At 38.6% G+C, this 24258-nt stretch overlaps 1 protein-coding gene across 4 annotated transcripts in view; it reads right to left on the bottom strand.

The window, feature by feature from the left end:
* DISC1 (DISC1 scaffold protein) overlaps positions 1–24258 on the bottom strand; it is a 221195-nt gene that overhangs the window by 118906 nt on the left and 78031 nt on the right. For all 4 annotated transcript variants that reach the window (XR_009729304.1, XM_061378826.1, XM_061378825.1 and 1 more), the window contains 3 exons: positions 21015–21250; positions 5156–5210; positions 510–612 (listed from right to left, as the gene is read on the bottom strand). Coding sequence is in view for 3 of the 4 variants with exons in the window: in XM_061378826.1 (XP_061234810.1) it covers positions 510–612; positions 5156–5210; positions 21015–21250 (394 nt within the window). In the remaining variant the exon portion in view is untranslated. The remainder of the gene's footprint in view (positions 1–509; positions 613–5155; positions 5211–21014; positions 21251–24258) is intronic.

The raw sequence follows: 24258 nt of genomic DNA, 5'->3' as shown, positions 1-24258 counted from the left end.
ACTGGTTGTAAATAACAGGCACAAGTGCTCCACGGACCAAATAGCTCTTTCGCTGCCAACATTAGTTGTTTAATGATCTGAACAGCAGAAGCTGCCAATTATTGTATTCCATTTAAAAGTGTCGTTTAAAGCCACAATTGGAATTACTATGCCTTTCTTGTAAATATGCTCTTAGCTAGTATGTAGGTTATATAGGCATATAACTTGTAAGGTCCAGGAAAAGCTATTGATAATCACTTACCAATTTCACCTATGGAAAAACATGTTCTTTGCATGTTCAATACCTACCACACAGCATCCTCTTTACCAGTATTTCCCAACCACATAGAGGGGCCTGAAATACCTTACACAACACAGGACACATCCTGGTTATCTGGACTTGCCATAACTTCAAGGGATCTACATATGAGAACATCAACTTCCCTAGGAAGTCTCAGATATTAAAAGCTCAGCAAGTGCTCTAACACATTGCGCATCAATGTTAGTCCTTTTCATTACTTAAACCTTACCTGAAACAGCCAGCATTTTTGCTTCAAGTAGAGCTGGTAGCTGAGTCTCAATATCACTCACTTTCCTCCTCAAAGTACTGCAGAGTTTCTGACTCGTGCACACCTAGATCAAGGCAGACAGCCATGATAAACAATTTATTCACTGTAAAATATAAGGCAATTTAAATAGGACTTCAAATGTTCTTGGTTTACAGACACGACATAACATCGTATGGCAAAGTAGAGAAGCTTAATAAAAGTGATGTTTTTACAGAAATACCCAACATGAATCAAAATTTCCAGGCTTTGTCACACATTCTATCACAAAAATAGAGAAAAGTACTAGTATTAGCTACCTGCATGAGAAAGGACATGTATCATTACTAGATACTGAGACTGCACATAGAAGAAAGGCCATCTTACAAATTCTGTGCAATTTCAGCATCAAGAGTGATGTCTGGAGCGGAGTGTAAATAAGCCAGCATTTAGAGTTTAAGATGCCACAGCACAGAATGTACAGCAATTCCTATAAAAAACATAGAGTGCTGCTCATCTTAACTGAAAACAGGCAGAACAGCCAGAATTAATTCTCTACACAGACAATGAATAAAGATAAACCAGGTCAATACTATACTTTGTTTCACAATCAGGAGACTCAGCTGACTGGGGCTCAGGTTTATGACTTTCTTGCTCTCTCTTTTTTTACCTTTTTAACTGGAAGTTTTTTTCAGCAATGAATCAAGACTGGTATTAAAAACATCGAGAGATAGAAGGAAAAATAAAAAAGGAAGTTACACTGTTTCTGTACTTCCCATTTAAGAGTACATTACCCCTGCAGGACTTTACACAGCATACAAAATTCATACAACTCCTACATACTCAAAAATGTTAGTGTTCCCTCCATATTGCATCATTTGTGAAGGAAAGCAAAATGAACAGGAAAATCCCTCAACAAGCTAAGGTAAATCCCTTGTTCTGAAGGCAGGCATCAAACACTTGCTTAAAACTGTAGCTGACACTTAAGACAGCATTGTATTCATTGGAACCAAGAGTAAAGCAATAATGAAGATAGGCACCAGCCAGTTATGAAGAGAAGAGATGTGAAATGCAATCTACAGAGGAAAGTTTCCGTTTCCTACTTGTCTTCTTTGGCCACAAAAATAAATGCATACACCATGCTGTGAACAGAAGCACAGTTACCACTTCACTTTCTAACAGCTCTAATTGCTTATACAATTATAATAATTCAGATATGACACTTAACTAAATCCTTTTAAATGGATGAATATCCCCCTGTTACTTCAGCTGACAGCATCTGTTAACCTTTTCCTTGAGTCAACAGAACTATCATACTTCTTTTGATGCAGGCCAGGACACAGTTGGCTTTCTGTGCTGCAAGCACATATTGCTGGGTCGTGTTGAGCTTCTCATCAAAATAACACCTCCAAGTCCTTCTCCTGAAGGCTGATCTCAATCCATTCTCACTGGCCCTGCCTTGCCTTTAAATCCTGACTCTTAAGCTCTTGATTGATCCTTCATCCATTTCCACGCAGAGCACACCAGCTGGTCAACACAGAGGGCAACACCCTCTCTTTGTCTCCCCTGCCTGTATCATTCCCTTACAACACTCTAGTCATAGTAATCTCCAGAATAAATCTGAAAGTTTTTAATTACTTTGTTCTAAGCAGTTCTCTCTCTTTAGGGGTACTGAATGGCTCAGTGAACTGCAATTAGATAGGGAACCTTTCAGCTCCAGGAAAACTGCATTAATATATCCCACACTGGTAGTAACTTAAAGTCATTACCACTAGACAGCTGTTTGGCAATTATGCAAAATAAGCTGGGAGGTTTAATCAGTTTCCAGTGAAAACTGTCCACTTTTGTAAGCACTACCATCAGAACAAAGCTCACTGGCGCTCTTTATTAATGAGCAAAATGCAGGAACCAGAGGCTGCTCCTCTTAAATCACAGAGATGATTCTTCTGGAACATGAGATAAGTACATTACCAAGCCTCTGCTTGTATCTATGTCACGTGTATTCTGTAAATAAATGAACAACATTAATCTTCAGAGCTATCATATGGCACAGTTCAACAAAACTAAATGAGCAACTAGGAGAGGCAAAATAATGTAACATCCTCCAATAGTGCTGCTCGGACATTAGATCAGTTCTACTCTACATGCTCCAATTCTTTTCATTTTTTTCTAATTATTTTATCTTAATAACAGCTACAATTATTCATTACAGTAGCTTATTCAGACACTAAGGAAAGGTTATTTATTAGCTGACAAAAATGAATATTCACAAAGCCAGCTTTCTCTATTCCTCCCATTCTCCTCTAACCAGTATGACTGCAAGCACCTGTGCCCCCAGGCAATGCTCTTTCCCTGGTGTGAGTGACCAGCTCTGCTGTAGCCCATGGTCCAATGAGCTCCAGGTCTAAAAAAAAAAATCTCAGTTTCAGGGAAGTTCTTTACAGGCAAATATTACTTTCTTTGGTGGTTTGAGGGGGTTTTTAAAGAAGATTATAAAAAAACAAACAAAAAAAAAGGAAAAAAACCCACCAAACAAAAAACAACCCCACACAAAACCAAAAAAACACACACAAACCATAAACAACAGGCTCTTGTTCAGGAATATATCTTACGAGTTGTGTTCAGACACATAAATGCTACTCAAAAAAGCAGTCTATCTGAAACCGGTAGGACGCTGTTTAGCAAAGATACGTGGAATCAAGATGAAAAGCAGTAAAATGTCAAAAGAAAATTTGCCTATTGCCACCCTCTTCCATCTTTCCAGCATACGATTTTAATCTAAGGCAGCAGAAACAGGGACAAGGACACTGACTAAAGTGCTGAAATTTACTCTTCCAACCATTTCAAGGAAAAAGTGATAATAACAATAATTTTTTAATAACCTTCACATTTCTTTACAACAGCACCTTAGAAAGAAAGAGAAAATCACTTTACACTGCCTAAAGACAACAATCCACCTGGATCTCCCATAACAGCACAATCTTGCCATTAGCAAAAGCAGATACTAATTTCTGAAGGGTGGTGGTGGATAAGGGGGATTGTTCCCTTCATTAGCAGGCAAATTTTAGCTTTTGCAGCCTCAGCTGAAAACAATGCAGGTAAGGCAGAAAAGGCCATAGAAATATCAGTGGCACAGGGGAACAAAAAGACCTTTGACAAAGCAATGTTTTTCCCATACAATGAAAAGGTTTAAAAGATCAGCTCTATTCAGCTTGAGAAAAAAAATTAATAGGATGAGACAATCTGAATAAATAAACCAATAAATGACTTGGAGGAGTCTCATTACGTTCTTTCTATTTATCTTCTCTAATAAATAAAAGACATCACACAGGAATGGAATGAAATTAAAATAATATTTTATCTCTTGAATATTTAAAGGAACAAACAGGCTGTGGAATTCTACCTTGCAGACTTCAATTGTTATCCGATTGTTTCAGTTCTTATTGAAAAAGTCTCTAGATACTACAGCTGTAAAACAAAACTTCGAGACACACATTTTCAGGGTAGAAGGTGAAATCTGGTTTAGCTTGCAGATGGCTTGAAATAACATATTACTAAGGCCCTGAATATATCATTCATTTTATAGATGAGCTGTAGGTCAATTGCAATCTTTTCCTTGATACCTTATTCATAATAATTTTAAAAATAGGGAAAACATCATGTCATAATGGTGTATAGTAATTTTTTTTCCCCAAGATGTGTGCATAAAGCAAGGAATAGAAGAGAATAAGCTCAACATTATGTAGGAAGGGAGGGAGGGATACTGAGATGCAGTCTTCAAATAGTCTTTTGAACAGTGCATGCCAAAAGCATTGGATGAGATGATTAGAAAGGATAGATTATAAAGGATAAATTTTTTACTAATTTTGATGTGTGCTACTAGAGAAAGAAGACAAAAAAATAATTTCAGAGTATAAATTCATTCCTGATCAAAAGCCAGGAATATTTTCCACTCCCAGTCCCATATAGACCAGTATGGGTCAGCTACAATAAACAGACCTTTTTTTCTAGAGCTCTCTTGAAGCGAAGATGTTCTGTGGCTTGCTAAAATAAAATTTTAGTATTCTCTTTCTCAGAAGGAGGCCATGAGAAATAAGGAAATTAAAGTATTAACATCTCTGGTTAGAAACAAAAGGTATGCTAAATATTCTATATCACTTTTCTTTATATTTTTAAAGGGGAATAAGGATGAGGTTGCTAGTTTAGTATTAGTGTGGGTGGGAAAGATAGGTACTTCATTTATGCTTTTCTTTTACACCAATGAAACCAATCAGCTAGGAAAGTAAGAGGCTCTATATGGAGAGTGAAAGCATTAAGTTGTGACCAGAGTTCACTTTCATTTCGTGAAGCTGAGGATTCTTTTCCTAAGTTTTCCTAAATAGAGACTAGCAAACATAAACCAAGAAACAACAAATTACTCCATCTGCTTCTTAAACGTAATCTCTGTGGCCTGTCCAAATATAAAAGCTGGGGGGTTTTTTGGAGTGTATGTTTAAAAATATTTAAAGCGAAATCTGTTTAGAAAAAGTGCCACAAAACCAGCTTTCTAAAACACAGACCATTTATTAAGATGCAAGCTATTATCTGCTTCGCAAAATGTTTTGAAGAACTGAACACTGATGTGTACTTACTTTGGCAGTAGTTTCTTTAATGGACATGGTGAACGACTGCTCTTTTTCCTGAAGGCTAGAAGGGATTAAAATAAAATAAAGTGAAGTTGACTTTCTCTGCTGATCACGGTCTGCTACACAAGACACATTTTCATATGGAAGCACAGAGGCTTTAAAATGACTCTCACTACTACAAAGGAGCCAATACCAAGATAAAATCTGTACATTTGGTTTTAGTGTTGCTAGTGACTAACCAAAATTTTGTCCACCCAATTTCTACCCACTTAATTCTGTTCATTTGCAAAACAGTTCATACACTAGCTTTACAGTTCCTTATTGAGTGTACATATGCATTTTACTTCTCATTTGAATCACAATTATGATTTCTTGTGTAACCCCAGTATCTTAGAAGTTCCCAGCAGTGTCCAGGACTGATGCTTTGCTAGGCTACCATCCAAACACCTAATATAAAGGCATTTCTGACATAAGAAGTTTGCAGCTAATCGTTCTCTTATAACCCAGTTTCCAGCTCTGCTAGGAAAAGTTCAACTACAGTCATTTGTTCTAACAGTGATTTTATATGAAATATCATTACTCGGTTTAATTTCATAAAAACCTACAAAATATTTGTATCAAATTGATACAACAGTGAGCAGAAATTGAGGCATTGTTCATGCTTCTACGAAGAAATTCAAAGTTTTTTTTCACATATAAAACCAAATAGGTTTATTACTTTGATATTACCGAGCCTAACATAAATATTCACCTTTGGTGCTTGTAAGTAAATTGACAAGTTACATTTTTAACTTGAAAAAAAAATTAATCCAAGCCAAGTCAAACATGAGGAGTTAGTATAGAGATTACTTTTTCAACTTTAATACTTCCCTCCCTCCTACTCAGCAGGCAGAGTCTTTCATACAGCATTCAATTACTTTATCACACACTATTTGGTTTTGTCAGACACCTCAATTCAATGTACATGACAGCACTCCCCACAGCAGCATTACAATTCTTCTTTTTAGCTGTGTTATAAAAATTGTGCTTCTTTCAGAGTCTACTGCTAATATTCTTGCCAAAGAAAGAACTATTAATTTATTTCTGAAGTATCCAAACGTTTTGGAAACATCACACAAACATTACTCCAATGATACTCCCTCAAGAAAAGGCAGTATTGTATTTATTTCACAAGTGAAAGAAACACAAGTCACTGTTATTCAGAAAGTTAAGACTGAATGCCCATTTTGACATGCACACTGTCCCTACTGCCTACCTCTATGCATTTCAGTTTTCTTTTGAAATCTTACTCCTTCATATTTTCCAAGCATAGGACATACCGAGTCTTGTTTAAAGAGTCAGTTTGTGTTAAGTCTGAAAGCCAAGCACACGACACTGGACTTGTGCTCAGTTACTGACCACCTACAGAAAGGCTGGCACACGGGAGACAGCCTCAGAGGCAGAAATCAGCTATCTAGTGTATCATTTAACCCCATTAATAAGACAGCTATTTGCATCACTTTCCCTAATACCCTGCTTCGTGTAGCACACACCTTTTCAATATACAGCCAGCAAGGCCAGTCACCTCATTACCACCACAGCATGCAGGGGTCCCTCCAGCTCCAGATGAGGCAGCCCCCTCAGAAATAGCTGGTAACAGTATAAGTCAATGCCTGTGTAAGGCAACAAACAGAAATGCAGCTAGGTAGCTATGTAAAAGTGGTTTAACAACATTTCCCACATAGCAGTCTCCAGTTTCTTTCTATAGCAATATATAGGCAAACCACAAAATACCACACGTGTAATGATGCCATTGTCAACTTCCTGCTTGCCTCTGGGCATGCTAGAGGGAATGAACTACTCAGCCATTTCTCTGGAGCTCTCAGTATCTTCCACAATCAGTGTCTGAGCTGGTCAAGTTATGTAAAAAAGAGCTGGGCTTTGTGCACAGATGTCAACAAGGAGCAGCAAGGCTGCAGTGTGTAATTGTATGAATAATGGGTGACTGACCCAATTGTTCTGAAAATGCCTTGTAAAATTCAACTCTAGAGACCCAGGCCATAATAAAATGTAAAGTGCAGTTATAGCCAGAAGAACAACAGTATAAAGATGGCAACCCTATTTAACAAATGTCTTCCATGTGCCTTTCCTCTTATCTGCTTACTTTTGCTCACAGAAAGTCCCCTCAAGTTCACACAACATTTCACTCCTCTGCAGAACTCATGAAGATAATAGGAAGAGAGATGAATTTTTAACTTTGTTTTAAACCATACATTCAAAAGAGCATTACAAGCTAAGACCCAGTTGTAAAGTCTATATTGCTAACAAGGATGCACGAGCCCATGAGGATTTTCACATCCAGGTACTGAGCGGAAAGAAACAGACTCTTTATACCCAGATTACTTTTTTATGTGCATCTATCAAACCACTGAAAATAAATAAGGAAATCACACACTGCCATTACAATGACAGCAGAACTAGAGCTTTAAGAGAATTTTATATTAATCTGACACATATCAATAAAGAATATAATTAGTAAATCATCATTTTGACTCAAGCTAGAAATAGCTACATTAACCACAGCCTTGAATCTGAAGAATCCTTTGTTACAGTTGAAGCATTCATGCAGGCTCTTACAAGCGTATTTGCATTATTTATGATATGAGCTCCACAGTAGGATCCTGTTTTGAATCCTTGTTTGCCTTCGGAGTGATACTGTAGAAATCCCCTCTCCTTTTACAGATTAGCCCATCATACAATTTGCACAAAGCAATCAAAACCAACCATAGTTACCGGCTATAACCACCTTTTAACTAAGCTTATTCTCAGGTTGTTTTCTTCTACCACAAAACACCATCACGGAGAAGCCCTTCACAAGCTTTCCAATTAACTGACAAGTTAATGACCCGCAACAGAACCCAGGCAGTCAATACTGATTCATTCTACTAACAAAAGAGCTTTAACAGCCATGATCTTTTACATGCAACTTGAACCAGAAATAGTATGTTCTTTTACCACCACCCTGAAGCATCATATTTCATTTTAAGAGGGGTATTCTGTCTGCTTAAAAGGTGTTTTACTTATCGCTAACAGGGAAAACAGCTTTAAAAAAAGCTCTCTGGAACATCACTGAATTCTTGCCTGGGAAGACATCCATAGTTTTGACTCATTCTTCTCTGGCAGAACAGCTAATCAAGAATTTGACTGCTTGTCCTCACAGTCTCTGCTATATAAGGACCAGTTAGAAGTTACTTCTTAAATTCAGTATAAGCTGACTCCAACACAGAGAAAGCAAAGTTCTTGACCCAGCTGACAGGACTAGAATAAGACAGGAATTCAATTAACACAAAATTAACAGACTAAACACAGGAGAAGAAAGGTTTTCAACACTTGCAGAACTGACAGCTATCTATACATCACGTGTAATTTCTTCATTCATGCGGATGACCATGTAAGTCTATCACTTAAATGGCTTGCAATGGATTTACATACATTAGGATCTATAATGAGGATAGAAGAAAGGCATGTAGACTTGATACATCTTAGGGCCTCATTGTATACACACTAGACCAAAACAGGAAAGCAGGAGCTGAGGAATTACCCTTTCTGGATAATAAATTCAGTAATAATCTAGCAAAACATGGACTTCAGCTGGGGAGCTGCAGGAAGATATGGAAATGCTGCATATTCAAGAGCTGAGGCTGGCTTGGCACATAAGAAAAAAAACAGCAAAAATTTTAAGATCTCAATACTTCAAACAAGACAGTGCCTTTTAAGTATCTCATTTTAGTGACCTTAAAGAAGGATAGGAAAGAGCATATCGAACTGTAATAATGCAGCTGCAACCTGATGAGATTATAATGTTCATAATCAGTAATGGTATGCTGGCAAAATAAAGCAAGTAATGGGGGACAGAAGGAGGACTGGAGTCAGGTGGCTTGCTTCACTCATTCCTCGCTTTATCACAGGCTTTCCACATGACCACACAGAACATTAAATGTCACAATACAGCAGATAATGTTTAAAATGTCTTTTAAAGAATACTGCGAGAAGTTACAATTTACATGCAAGAATTACAAATACTATGGAAGTGGCTTTGTTCAGAGGAAGGTTATCTAGCACAATACTGGGAAGAATGGCTTTCTACTAAAGGAAGGCATGTTTCTGAATGTCTTTCCTTCCACTTTGCTAGTATCCTTCCCTTTGCATACCAGGCTATTGTGTATTTATATTTTGCTTCCTCAGAAAAAATTCAAAGAATGAAAATGGGCAAAAGGCAAGTCATGCTGTGCTCTACATTCAAGATATATAAATATACATATTGCTTAAACAGAAACAGTTCCTGTATTATTGACAAAATATATATACAGTGACAATAAAAAGTAGTCAGAATGCAGTCTCCGTAACTGCACAACAGAACATACCACACACGGTACCAGTGTAAAATAAATATATTCTGTACTCCAAATTCTTATCTTCATACAATAACTAAGCAGCCAGACTGAAAGACAAGAAGACACCCTTTAACAGCAAATAATCCTTACATTAGTGTCACCTGAAAGTTTGTTCTAGATCCTGTAATTTCAGTTCCTATCTCCACACCACAACATAGTGCTTAAGCAAAAAGAACTTCCATTTCTTTAAAACTAAGCACAAGAAAGAACAACCTAAAATTACCCATGCCTGAATTTCTAATTCAAGAGCAATAGTCTAGAAGCATATGCTCAGATTATACACACATGAGAAAGCAGGATGGGCTGAACCCTTAGTTCATATAAATATGTATCCACTCCTGTATAAAATTAAAGAGTATTTTCTTGACTATCAGCAAATTTAAACAGGTTAGAGTATGTCTGAATTTGGCCCAGAGTAATGAGACTGCCTGCAAAGGATAACCTCATTCTAACAGTTGCAGCCTATAGAGAGCATGACTTTTCCAGCTTTAAGTCTTCTAACACAATTCCTTCTTCAACTCTGAAGTCACAAGAAGCTGTACTCTCTTAGAAGATGAAAATGCATAAACGAAGCCCTACAATAGTAATCCTGCTTTTAACAGCAAACAGAAGTTGACCTTCCAAAAAAGCCTTTGTCCAGTCCTTTGCAAAAGAACTTGGAAGTGCCACTCAGGGAACATTTGGTGTAAACATTTGCTACAGTCTACATCAAGGCAAAAATCCAACAAAAATCAAGTCTAGGGACTTCACTGGACCTTTAAGGAAGAATCCCACAATACAAAAATAAAGCAATCAATCAATAACTTTGTTGCACTTTTACAGTTCCCTTTATGTGTATATCTCACAGAGCTTTGAAGACAAACCAGAAAAAAAAAACTTTTGACCAAAACTATACTTAACAAGAGGCAGCTTTAAGCTAGATATGTACAACTAGGACAAAGAAAAATAAGAAAATCTACTTGTACCAAAGTTTTCTTGAGTAAAATCAACAGATTCATTAATACAGGTACCACGTGCAGTGTTTTTTACAGGGTTAGACCTACAAAAAAGTGTTGCTGGCCATACACTTCTGCTTGATTAAGAACATTCAAAGCCAGATGGCATTAAATGCATTAATAGCACTTTTTGTTTTCTTTTTAAACTCTCCACCATGAAGTTTGATTCTACCTAATCAAGAAAGACATTGAACGACAATATTTTCATTCTATGTGATTTGTTCATAAGCCTGGTGGGGATATGTATTTGGGTATTACCATACGAGGAAAGCAATTTTTCAGTCAAGCAAGTCCCTTTTCATCTTCGTCCAATGATCCATAGGACTTTAAACAATGTGATTTTCATAGCAGCATATCTCTGTGTTTGGAAGCAAAATCATCCATTAAACGTAAGTCAGGGCTTTACAAACAAACTCCGATTTTTTCCTTAGATAATGCAGCACACAGAACACTTCCAAGATGACAGAGCTCATTAAACAACGATAAATCCACAAAATTTCTGCTGAACTGATGTGCTGAAAAATCCAATTTCTCTGTCCAAACTTGTATGTGCTCTTGAGATGTGGACTTTGACACTAAATAGAAAGGGAGAGAACTTGTATTTAATTCATCTGAAAATGAAATTTGCAGCAGTTGCAAAGACTAGTCACCTGAATTAGCAGCAAAATGCAAAATGTCACCTTGGAAAGCTTCCAACCTGAAAAATTAATCTGATCTGAGATGAAAATTATCAAGAGATGTACTTTAAGGTACAGAAGCACTGGACCTTCTGCAAATTTCAATCTGCAGAGTTCTCCAAGGAATACGAATGAGAACCCAAAATTACGCACCTAGCTCTGAACCACTAGAGAGCTGATTTTGTTCCAGCAATTTGCTCTTTTTCTATCATGTGCAGAGCAGTTTTTCTTCATTGTTGCTCTGTGTCAAGGATCACTTCAATACATGTGCTCCTCCACTCAGAATTCTTCAAGAGGCAGAGCCAGAAGTACACTTTCCCACTGTCTTTGTATAACATCACCTTACTCATGAGGTTTCCCGTTGACTCATGGGTTGCTGGGTGACTGCACTTGCTTTTGTCGACACCCAAAGAGTTATACCTATATAAAGTGAACCATAACAACGCATCATACTGCTCAGAAGCTCTTACATACAGAAGAGCTTTAAACTGAGACAACCCTTATTTGCTGCAGTGCTGCCACACACTGGCCCCAGTTATGGGAGGCTTGCAGAAAAATCAGGGAATTAGATGACACTTCACAATTTTCTGGTAAGCATGATAAATGAGATTATTTTTTCTTTTAATACCTGCCACAGGATGACTGAGGCAGCACCTCAGTCTGCACAGTACAGTAGCTGGGATTTTAGATAAAAATCACTCCAACAGAAAAAATGAGTTCACAGTCACTTGAAGTGCTGTTGGCATCTTTAATGATACCACCAAGCTGAATTTTCATTGGCATGTATTGGAAATCTTCTGGTCCTGTATAACACACCATTCAGACAGCCAAACTGGCCGTCTGTTTCAACCAATCATTCATGTGGTGTTGTAGTCACTCTGTCAGCTGCTGCTGCAGAGAGTGGTTGTGGCAGTTGCTGCTCCCTGAAATAGGAGCATCAGACTGAAAAAAAAGGCACAATCAAATAGCTATCTGCAGCAGCAGTTGATCACTTCCAGACACTTTCCCCAGACTTTTTGATGTGTCAAGAGATCCCCATTCTCCTGCTACATCTGTCTGGAGTGCACAAAAACTAGAGCTTGCCCGCAGCAGCTGCAGTCATTCTCATAACATCCACTGTACTTCACAGACTGAAGGGGTCTGTTCCTGGATATTGTTGTTAGCTATCTCTCTTTCTTATATACAAATGACTTAAGTATCATACAGTGATTGGGACAGCTGGTCATTTTTCCCTAAAGAGAAATAAATCTCATCTTATGCATCCCCAGAGGAATCCACACATATATGGCCTAGACTTTACAGACTGCTACATCCTTCTGGATGCTGTTCAGGCAAGCAGGTGGAACCAGATGCTCAGCAAGGAAAACCAGATTCCTTATCACACTGCAGATGTAGGTACTCAAGCAGGTGGTACTCATCTTTCTGTTGTGACTTTTGCCTTCTATAAAGCTGCTTGGAAGGATTAAAAACTGCTTTTAAGATTGCTGTAAAATACTTCAGGTTGGTAGCAGTGGCTCTGTCCTCCAAGTTGGAAGACTTACTCTCCTTTCCCTGCTGTGCTTCCAATACATCCTGTTCTTCCCAAGGCAGACTAGTGCTTGCGGCACAGCAGCAGACTTCACAGAAGCCCCTTTTCCTCCCTGTAACAGGGGTCCCCACTGGCCCTGGCAGGATCAGAATCACTATAAACTGCTAAGCCACAGAACAAAGGACTCAGCCCAGACACAGGCAACTCAATCAAGAAGCCCTACACCACAGTTTCCAACTCTGGCAGCTCTTGTTCGATGACTTTTGTTAGCACATTTGCAGGAAGTGAATTCTTTACACGTGACAAAGCACAGACATGGTATGTCATGCCAGGCTTTCAATACACAGTTTCTTCCCACAAGCGAGTTAAAAAAGAAACAAAGCCACTTGCCCAAGGAGTCTACACTTCAATCCTGAGCAGAGGACAAAGGAATGAAATTAATCCTAGGTAGACAAAATGGAGAGGAACACACCTATCTATCTACAAAAGGAAAGCTGAGCCTCCTAATCATTCAGATCACAAAGAAAGAGGCAGACCTCTTCTTTCACCTATGACTTGTCTTAGCCTCTCACAAAAGCTTGCAGCCACCTTTTTTGAGAAGGCAGAGATGATGGCCTCCTCAAAACACAAACCCAGCTGTGCGACCAGCTGAAAATGAGACAATCAATCCAATTATCAAAGCACAGGGTGGGTTATGACTTTTGACACAAAATTCAGTTTTCCCCTCAGAAAGCCCCTTGTGGCAGAGGAAGCTGGCTATGCAGCTGACCGTCCCAAGGGCAGAAGGGCCAGAGGATTTCCAAGGCAGAATCCTCCCCAAGCGCCAGGGAACAACTTCTCTGGCTCTGTTCCTCTGCCACAAGCTCCCTGATACAGGTTTTGTGAAAGTGTAGCATGCCAAATAAAATGGATCGGTGGATCATTAAACAAGAGAACTACAGTTAAAAAAACAGGGCAGCAAGCTACCATCATCATACCTAGCAGCAATGGTATTGGCTATAGTCTAAGAACCCCATAATTGTGTTTTGGCTTCTGTCATGTATCATAGACAGACATGCTTCCTATTGCAGAAGGGAGGTTTAAAATTCTCTATTAAGCTTTAGAAACGATAAAAATCAGAGCAGCATGAAAGGGCCTTAAGTCAAGGCAGTAAGGAACATTCAAAGTGACCTGTGCATCGTCCTTGTGTCACAGAAGATGATTTATCACTGACTAAAATGAAGTTAACATGAACAGGCCTGCGGAGGGAACTGGAGCTGTCAGAAGCCTTGAAGGCTTCCATGCCCAGAGCTTACGACTGGGACAGATGTGAACAACAGAGAAAGCAGTTCCAGGAGCTTTGCATCACTTCTTCAAGTGGTGTATTTCAATTCCTGCAGACCTGCAAAACTAAAACAACTGTACTACTGAGGTGATTGAGAGCTCTCTCTTCTTCATTCCTATTACTTGATGAAGACCTAGCTGTGGAGGTCACACAAGCTACCTGTTTTGTCTGTGCAACTGCCAGCTCAAAACACTCGTTTTACCATGCATACCCGTAAGAGGGAAACAAAGGGCCTGGGGGGTGGGCAAATCACTCTTCTCTCACTTACATTTTACTTATACGCCTTCCTTTTTAACATTCTTCTTTCCCTGGACTCTTGATATTCCACAGCAATTCTATGTGGACTGAGACTGTACTGTGGTTGTGAGAGGGAAAAGGATTTTTAGGAGGAAAAAGAAGAAAGATTGCCCTACAAAGCAGGTAATAGTACAGAGAAAGGAGCCCAGAGTCTTTATCCTCTCACACAGCCCAGGAGCAAGAATCTTAGATCAGACACAAACAAACATGCTTACACCACCATCAGTGAAATATAACTGTACCCGAGAAGGCAACTGGCTATCAGGTTGTGACAACTGATGGCAGAAAGCCTTTCTGCCAAGGGAGCACGACAGGCTGACATCTCCCATGGCAGAGACATGATGATGAAGCATGTGAAAAATCATTCCCTCAAGTCAAAACCCACAAGTAAATTACATTGCATGAGAAGGTGAAAGCAATGGTGACTTGCTGAAAACAGCTTCATATATAGCCAGTCCAAGGCCCAGCTACGTCCCCATCCAAGCACCAAATGAGGTCAGAAAATGTTTCATATCAATACAATGCACTTTGAGGTCTATTAAGCCATCAGTCTTCACGGTCCAACTCACAACACAGCATAGGAGTCCCTCCTGAAAACATTCAGGAGGATCTTATAAGAAGAAAAAAATGTAGATTGTCTCTAATTTACCTACTGACGTTACTTTCTACTTGTGATTAAGCACTACTAAGGTTGTGAAATCAGGAAAAAAGTGCAGACGACAGCAAAAAACAAAAAGTTTCAAACCCACAAAAGAAGTAAACCCAGAAGTAAAGACTCTAAGCGTATCTGGCATTAAAAATACAATTCAGTTCTCTGCTGTACCATGCAGGAACATTAGCAGCCTGGACACTGTCATATACACTTCATGATACTATAAAGCCGTTTCATTCATCTGCAGAGGATATTTTTGATACGTCTGCATTTTCACAGAAATAGCCAAAGAAAACCTCAGATTACATATTAAATACAGACTTTCCTGGATAGACTGCACATTATGTAGCAAAAACCAGGTATATTTTTGAAAGCATAGGGTGCGATTTGTTTTTCTTCTTTTAAATACATTTCTCCAAGATTTTGTTGAAAAGCTCATGTGAATAAACATGGCTGCATTCAGAGTTCTTAGTAATTTCACCTAGCTTGCTAATCACTGATTTGCCTAGGAATATCACGTGGACAATATACTTTGAAGAGCATCAACACAATGTGTACAAAACAGTCTGCCCTAATGACAGCCCATGCTGAATGCCACTTTTATCAGTTAAAGTTAGACTACATATAAGCCTTTCTTTCCCCATCTTTTCCCAAGTAAACCAATATCTCAAAAAAAAAAAAAAAACAAAAAACAACAAACAAAAACAATAAAAAACCCACAAAAGAAACAACCAAAACAAACAAACCAAAAAAAAGCACAGCCAAACAACACCTCCCCACCCCCCCCAAAAAAATACCACCTTTTTTGCCTTTATCGTGCTTTGGCCTCAGATGAAGTTGCTGAATGCTTTGAGTATATTCTGATAATGTTTTCAATCCCCTGAGCATTTGTATTTCACTTTGAATTAATCTGTCAGATGAGCTCCAGGCATCACTAAAGCAGAGTAAACTGATTGCATAAAACTTCAGTTCGTGCACCACTCGCCATGACAGCACTATAATAACTAACACATAGAGAATTTCCCTATCTTCAGAAGATCCCACAAATTCCTACTAATTAAAAATTGGTCCATGGGAGGGGTGGAAGAAGAGGTGGAGTATTAAGATATTTTGAAAGATATTTAATTGAATTTCTTTCTTTCAACCAGCATTCAGTGCCCAAACAATAGTCCAGATGGAACTGTGCAATTTATTTTAAGGACGATATGCTGTACAGTTGCATATATCTGTAGATATGGAAAAAAACACAATGCCAAACTAAACCAAGTACGAACATAAGAGACATCCCAGTTTTCATTGTGAAAAAAAAAGAAAGGAAACAACAAGTACTGAAGAGAGCATGTCAAATAATTAAAACGGTCTTATCGAGAGAAGATTCAAGTTACACCAGTTAAAAACATATTTCTGAAATGGCATCCTCTTCAGTAGAGTATGGAAATCACACATTTTTTTACATTTTGCAATATACAGGAGAAAGTACTTTCCACTGAAACACTCGGTCCTATTTTCCTCTGATTTCAGTACATCATTTTTAGTTAAAACACTAACATATGTCACAGTGCACACAACACCAGCTGTTCCCACCTTTTAAACACATCCCCACACAACCCCACACAAAATGAACTCAGCTTTTGCATTGCAATTTCCTCCTTTTATAATAATGATTACACCCTTTAGTTTACCAAGGGCAATTAGGCCTGTCTGGATGAGCAAAACTACACATTCTGTGGTCTCAACCTTGATGAGAATCCCTGTCAAAACACAAGCTAACACATTTGCTTGCACATTAACCAGCCAGGTTTTAACCTCAGCTTCCAAAAGCCCACAAAAGCGAGCCTAGGGTAACATTTCTCAATTCTTGAGACTCAAAACATACTATTGGTACTGACAAAAGCTTTTTATTTTCAAAAGTCCACCACAAACAGAAGATAAACAAGACAAAATAAAGAATCTTCTTGAAAATAATGTCTGACAAGAAAACTAAGCTTAGAAACAACCCTTAGCCCAATATTACACTGACTTGCGCTCTTGCTTCTGCACACTTCTATCTGGGCAATTATTCTGCATTTAAGATACTCTCTCAACATTTCCTGAAGTTTACTTTAATAAGTTATTATTTAGTAGCATTTAGACCAAGAAAAACAAAATAATTCGTTATTTTATAGTGAGCAACAAGCCACTCAATACAATTAATTTTAACACAGATTGTCTTGATGCTTCAGAATAGCCCTGTGTTATTCCAGTACTGAATGCAATTCATGTACCTAACAAATAATTATGCCAAAGCACATTATAGCAGTACTTAGGACAATGCAGTTAGAATACATAGTACCTTGCAACCTGATAGCCAAGAGACTGTAATTTAGAGCATATTGATACTGAACGGCTTTCTGCATAAGCACTGATCTTTAATAAATGTGCATGAGTAATAGCTTTATTTCTCACACAGGTAGCCCAAACTTTAAAAGACATTATTATTCATAAAATAAGAAAGTACATTTCCAGAAAAATCTATTCCATATTAAATATCCCAAGATTTTTTAATTTAAAATTAATATGCTCAACTTACTTCATCAAGCATCTTAACCTGCTACCTAATACACAATTGCCGTTCACAAGACGCACTGATTTAGGATAGCAAATACAATTCCAACTAGATATGGACCAAAAAAATCCTTGGAGACAAGCAAAACTTAAGACTGGCAGGGCCCTGAGCAACCTGATCTCACTTGGAAACTGAGCCAGAGTTTGACAAGATGACCTCCTGAATCATTCTATAATTGTATGACAATGTAGGGGATGCCCATAGGCATACAGGAAGTATATCCACACCATATGTCTTACTATCTGCTACTGCTTTTTCTCTTACAGAAAGAGAGAACACAACATGCCTGGATGCAAACATAAAAATCACTGTACCTGAGGTATGATGGACTGCACAGCTTTAAAGGAAAGAACATCCAGAAAGCCAACCATATCCTGGGCTGCATCAAAAGGAGTGTGACCAGCAGGTCGAAGGAGGTGATCCTGCCCCTCTACTCTGCTCTCATGAGACCCCCCTTGGAGTATTGTGTGCAGTTCTGGTGTCCTCAGCATAAAAAGGACATGGAACTGTTGGAACAAGTCCAGAGGAGGGCCATGAGGATGATCAGGGGACTGGAGCACCTCCCCATATGAAGATCGGCTGAGAAAGTTGGGGCTGTTCAGCCTGGAGAAGAGAAGGCTGCGCAGAGACTTCATAGCAGCCTTCCAGTGTCTGAAGGGGGCATACAAAGGTGCCGGAGAGGGACTCTTCATCGCGGACTGTAGCAATAAGACAACGGGTAATGAGTTTAAACTTGAACAGGGAAAGTTCAGGTTGGATGTAAGGAACGTCTTTACTGTGAGGGTGGTGAGGCACTGAAACAGGTTGCCCAAGGAGGCTGTGAATGCTCCATTTCTGGCAGTGTTCATGGCATGGCTGGACATGGCCTTGGGCAACATGGTCTAGGGGGAGGCATCCCTACCCATGACAAGGGGGCTCAAACTTGATGTTCTTAAGGTCTTTTCCAACCCAAACCATTCAAGGATTCTATGACTGAGGGAAGAGATTTTAGAACCAAAGGCAAGCAAGGGGCTGTAGGATAAAGTCAAGTGGCTGAGTCACACAGCTGGAGTGGAGATGTCTGTCTGTGCTTCCAAGACAGCTTGTGCACTTTTCAACAGAGCAGCAGCTACAGCATACACAATACCTGAGAAGACTTTGAGTGGGATGTACAAGACAAAGTAGCCACATCATGTAGGGAAAACACCTACAAGATATTTTTAATTCAGAGCAAGCCACCATCTTCTGCAGACAGGAAAGCTTCTGAATAGACAGTGAGTGGTACATTGCTTCATTGAAAGACTGCATCAGCCATGTTGTGGACACATTCCTATCAGCTCACTTTGAAGATGTAAAGAAGAAGGAAAAAAAAAAAAATCACTCTTGAGGGACAGTTGCCAAATCCCTCAATAGATACGACAGATATGACCACCATATCAGTCTCTCATCTCAGCTGAGTGCTATAATCATCAATCCTCCCCACTTTCACTCTCCCAGAGTCAGGGCTCCTATTGCCTTCTAGCCTTTTGCCAGATTTCTGCTTTTGCATTACTAGATACATTAAGACCCAACTTAAGAACTGTGATGGAACATGCTTCCTGCCAGAACACTGAAATCCTTGGCAGTTAAGAGCTTACTCTGAGATGGTAGGTTCTGATCCAGTCAGGCTGCAGAGGACCTGAATGCAGAGCTTCCATGTTCTGAACCAATGACTCTAGCTTCCAAGTCACCATGCCACAGGTGGACATCTACACTACTGCTATTAGTTCTGGTCAGAAAAGGCTTTAGGGTTTGACAAGAGCACCTAGCTATAAGCCAATATGGGAGATTTAAACTGTTCCCAAAGGTTGTCACAGATGACTGCCGGAGTGAGCTTACTTGCACAACCCAACCCAACATTCATCTGTCTCTACTTCCTATAGCAGAATTCCAGGTATGGTAAAGAGAGCAGAAGCACTTGATCATTGTCCCAGCTGACACAGAGCTGATCAACAAACAAAACTAAACCAGAAAGGTTTCATTCAGTGCATCTTTTAAAAACTAACAGAAAGGAAACAAACTAATTCTAAGTTTTCATTTAAGCTTTGAACCCACTTTCAACAGTGCCTGTTTTCCCTCTAGCGATTGTGTTATTCATGGTGCTAGCAAGCAAAGAATTCTGAGCAAGTTCCCCCCAAACCAGTACTAATTTAACTCATCTTTAAATCATTTCCCAAAGAGTTAAGGGCAACTTAAATGTTGCATCAGCAATGTGTGTGTGCGGGGGGGGGGGGGGATCTAAATATTCTTTCATAAATAAATATCAAACTGAGAGAAAAATCAAAGCCTGTGTTCTGACAGACTGCTTGAGACCTTTTATTCCTCAATCTTGGAAACACAGGTATAAGATACTATTAAACAAAACTAAATTCAATAAAATATTTCCCATATCCTAATATAAAATTTTAACCAAACCTGAAAAGAGATGAATATGTCCTTTACAAAACATTCTGCTGACTTTAAATAAAAATATCTGTATAAATTAGCACACATGAGCAGCAATTTCTTATGAATGTTAATATAACCAAGCTAAATCCAACAAACATGAAGGCAGGGGAAAAAAAAAGGCAAGAAATATAGTTATTGCTTATCTGGAAGAAATGCAAGTTAGGATAAACAGAGATTTTATTTTGTCCTTGTGACACAACACTTTCAAAGTTCCATCACCAACATCCCATTACCTGCCAGTACATTTTAGGCTCTGAGCACTTGTGCTGCTTTTATAAATAAAGATGAGGTTATTTCCAATAGGTTACCAAGAGTAGCTAGTTTTCCATTTAAAGGATCCATACACTGTGCATTTAAGGGTAGGGACTTGAAAAGCCTTCATGTTGCATCCTTCCCCTGCTACCTGAATCCCACTGTCTGAGCCTAACACTCAGAATTTATTATGATTGGAAGTTCACTGAAGCAAGCAGCATCTCCAATGTTTATTCAGATGATGCCTAGTACTGACTTCCAGGCTATGAGAAACATGTTGTAATTACTGCAATTACCAAGCTGAGGGTGGGGGCTGGCAGGGAAATCCACCAGTTAACAAGAAATAGTTTAAACTGATGATAGGTATTAGCAGTTAATGGATACATACTGCTTTCTGTTAAGTGGCTCTTTGCCATAAAAAATTAAGTGCAAGACCTTCAAATAACTACAGTCTTTCTTCCTGAGAAAGTATATTAATATTAGAACTTCAACATCTCTTCTTAGAAAATTTTAAAGTGTCTGAATTCAGGTAGTTCGCTGGCACAATTATGAAGAAAACAACTGCCAGCAAATTCAACATTATTTTGGGAAGATCCAAGCCTCTACATCACTGACAACATGTTGAAATTTTAATACCTCTTTATTGTCCCCGGAAGATCCAGACTGCATGGAATTTGATAGGACAATGCTAAAGTGTCACCCACAGCCTTGCTTATTTCCTGTAGTTCTCGCAAAGAAACACAGCCAAGTAAAGCAGTCAGTTCACAGTCCTGTGACTGAATAAGCCTATCTTGTTCTTCAATTTCTCTTCTTAGCTGTTGATCTTTTGCTTCCAACATGGCCAGTCTTGCTCGGAGGTCTTCAATTTCCTCCTGCAGAGAGCAAAAACCTGAGTTTACTATGAACCCTGTTAGAGAAATCCTTCTGCTCTTAGAAAAATACAGTACAAGTCTCTAAAAGTAGCATGAATTAAGGTTCTCCAGTTTAGCACATTAAATAAGAAGACATTATTCTGTTGACACACAATAACTCTCATCATATTTAGAAACTCTATTGCTAACAATCTGAACACCCCACCTCCATTTCAATACCAAATTTCAGGTTCTCCTTCATCAGGCACCTTTTCCCTTTAAAATACAGAGCTACTTCTAAGCAGAACAAAATCTCAATTCAAGTATGACAAGAGAATCTTGCTACAGACTGACAGATAATGGGATCAACCATGTATTTGTCCTCCTGCAGAGTATGTCTGCAATGGTTTCTCTAGGCTTTCAGTCCAGCATCAGGATGTAAATTGCAAATCACTGACTCTCTAGCAAGTCCTTTTGATTATTAGTATTCAAGTTAAATTAAAAGCATAAAATCCCTCCCTTGACTTAAAATGACCACAGCTTCAAACCTCAGTTGCGCTTGTCTTGCTAGAGTTCAAATACCATGCATTATGGTTCTGAAGTTTCTGCAAAAGCACATTCTAATTCTTCCTTGGAAAGACAACAGGTAGCTTGCACCCTAGAAAGGAGCACTTCATGAAGGAGTCAGGGTTGACGAGTTAATAAAGGTATTTATTTAATATCTAGCCCTTGGCTCATTTGTCCTGACTGAAAAGTGAGGCTAAAAAGAAAAAGAAAGAAAGAAAAGAAAAAAGGATAACTACTTGCTATTGAAGTAGTTTAATACCACCCTGGAAAATTGATTCTTTTCCTAACACTTCCTACAGTTTCTGTGAAACTTTGCAAGCAGCTTGAACTACTACCCCCACACACAGCCAGAGACTGAATGTTCACCATCTTCCCTAGAACCAGAAAAAGGGGTCTCTGAAGTGCTATCTGCAGACTCTCAACAGAAATCAAGGCTCATAATTCCATATTCTGATTATATTCAGTCCAGCTAAAAACAGGAATTAACAAAAAAAAAAATAAAACTAAAACAACCTCAAAACAAAACCTTTTACAGGTAAATAATTAGGCATTACAAAATTGACCTTAGAAATGACCATACAGCTTTTTACAGCAATTCACTTCTTCATTCTCTAGCTGTAAAATGGCAATAAGAGTACCTCATCACCCAAATCAATGTGATGGAGATAAAATTAAGTGGTTTTGAATCACTCTGATGCCATGTTGATTAATGCTGTAAAAAGAGCCCACTCACAAATTAATACATCTGTATCGAAAAGAGGGTTTGAGTGACATACAGTAAAATGGTGCTGAACAATGAGTAACGAAGACAAAAATGGTATTCTGAATATCTAAACAAGCACTTTCCATCTTCAACATATGCAGCAGGAATCCAGAAAGAGGCATGTTCACATAATGAAACACTTTCATAAAGCATACATACTACGCACAGATAACCGACTTAAGCACTTACTTGCTTTTTTAGTGCTTTGCTTTCAAACCTTAGTATGATTTTAATATTTTCAGCGTATTTTAAGGAAAATTTAGTTGTCTAATGCTCATTTTGTCAACAAACATACTTTCAGGTTTGCTGCACTGCAATAAGCTCCCTGAGTATCACTTAAAATGACAAGAAACAGTCCTAGCATCTTAAAAGGTTGACTGGCTCCAAAATTTCAACTTATATTAGTACTGGCACACTAAATTCATCAATTATTTTCCTCCTTTTCGGTTTTAGGTTTAGCGACAAGAGAACAGAGTGGCCCATATTTCAATCTACAGGCATTTGTCAAGGACAGAAAGGTCAGCAGGCCAAAAACATCAGTTTTATTTCTTTCAGTCTTAAATTAGGCTTTTAGTGTGCACAAAGGACAATTCTGTCTCTGTTACCAATTTGGGAATACTGCCAAAATCTTCATAGGCCCTACTTTATACAAAGACCTTCATACTCTGTAAAAATGAAGTAATTGCAATCACTCCAATAAGCAACCTACATGGGAACAGAAAGGGAGATAAACAGAATTTGGTTTTACAAACACACTTTTAGTAACAAAATGTTTTTACAACATAAATAGATAGCACAAGCATACAATCCGCATTCACAGAGAGAAAGCTGTTCTGATCAGGAATAGTTCACAGGCATTCCTGGGAGAATGGAAATTTAGTCAGTAAACTGAAATTCTTCTGCCTTCTTTTCCAGAAATGCCAAGAAGCTTTTAATGGGCTCTTGGTCAGCCTCCAGGGACAGATAAAAAGGACTTAAAGCCTCAGCATGAAGCAGCAGATTATATTCGGCTCACTAAACATAAACTGGGGTTGTACTTTGTGGATTTGAGTTTAGACTGAGGTTTCTATAACATGACAGCTAATCAGTACTGATTGTAGTAGCTGTAGACAGATTCACTTATGGGCTGGTGTTCTCCATGAAGCACAGATTACAGCAGAAACATTAATATGTAAATTTTAGATACTGTCGCATGCTTTCCAGTCCCTGAAGACAAAATGCAGAACCAACAACAGAGAGAGTAGAAGGAAAAGGAAAGGAAAGGGAGAGGGGAGCAAACCGAAAACAAACAACACTGATGTTTTCAGATCGCAGGAGATTTTGGGCAGGAGCAATCCTTAAGGGATGCTTGGAAGTCACCAAATGCCATAGGTCAGCCTTCTTCTCCAGAAGCTCAGATTAGTGGTAATTTTGATCAAATGCTCATAAATAGCATGCCTGTGCAACAATGTGACTCATTTGTTCCTAGTGTAACTACGTAGGAATATTCACCTGGAAAAGTATAAAAACATTACCCGGCGTGGAGTCTTCACTACAGTAGTTTTCAGTTGAATATCTTGAGGTAGCTGGCTAGACATCTACATTATTAAAAAAATGTCTTTCTGAACATTGATGATGTTGAACTATACTCTTACATATTGATGAAACAAATTAAGCAGTACAAAGGTGAAGACTAGGATAGAAAAGACATTTTTTCATT

This window comes from Neopsephotus bourkii, unplaced genomic scaffold (genome assembly GCF_033783945.1).
Source record: "Neopsephotus bourkii isolate Nb327-2 ecotype Australia unplaced genomic scaffold, CSIRO-AGI_Nbou_v1 NB_1767, whole genome shotgun sequence".
Lineage (NCBI taxonomy): Eukaryota > Metazoa > Chordata > Aves > Psittaciformes > Psittacidae > Neopsephotus > Neopsephotus bourkii.
Note: the sequence above shows the minus strand (reverse complement) of the source record. Positions and strands in the feature narration are given on the sequence as shown.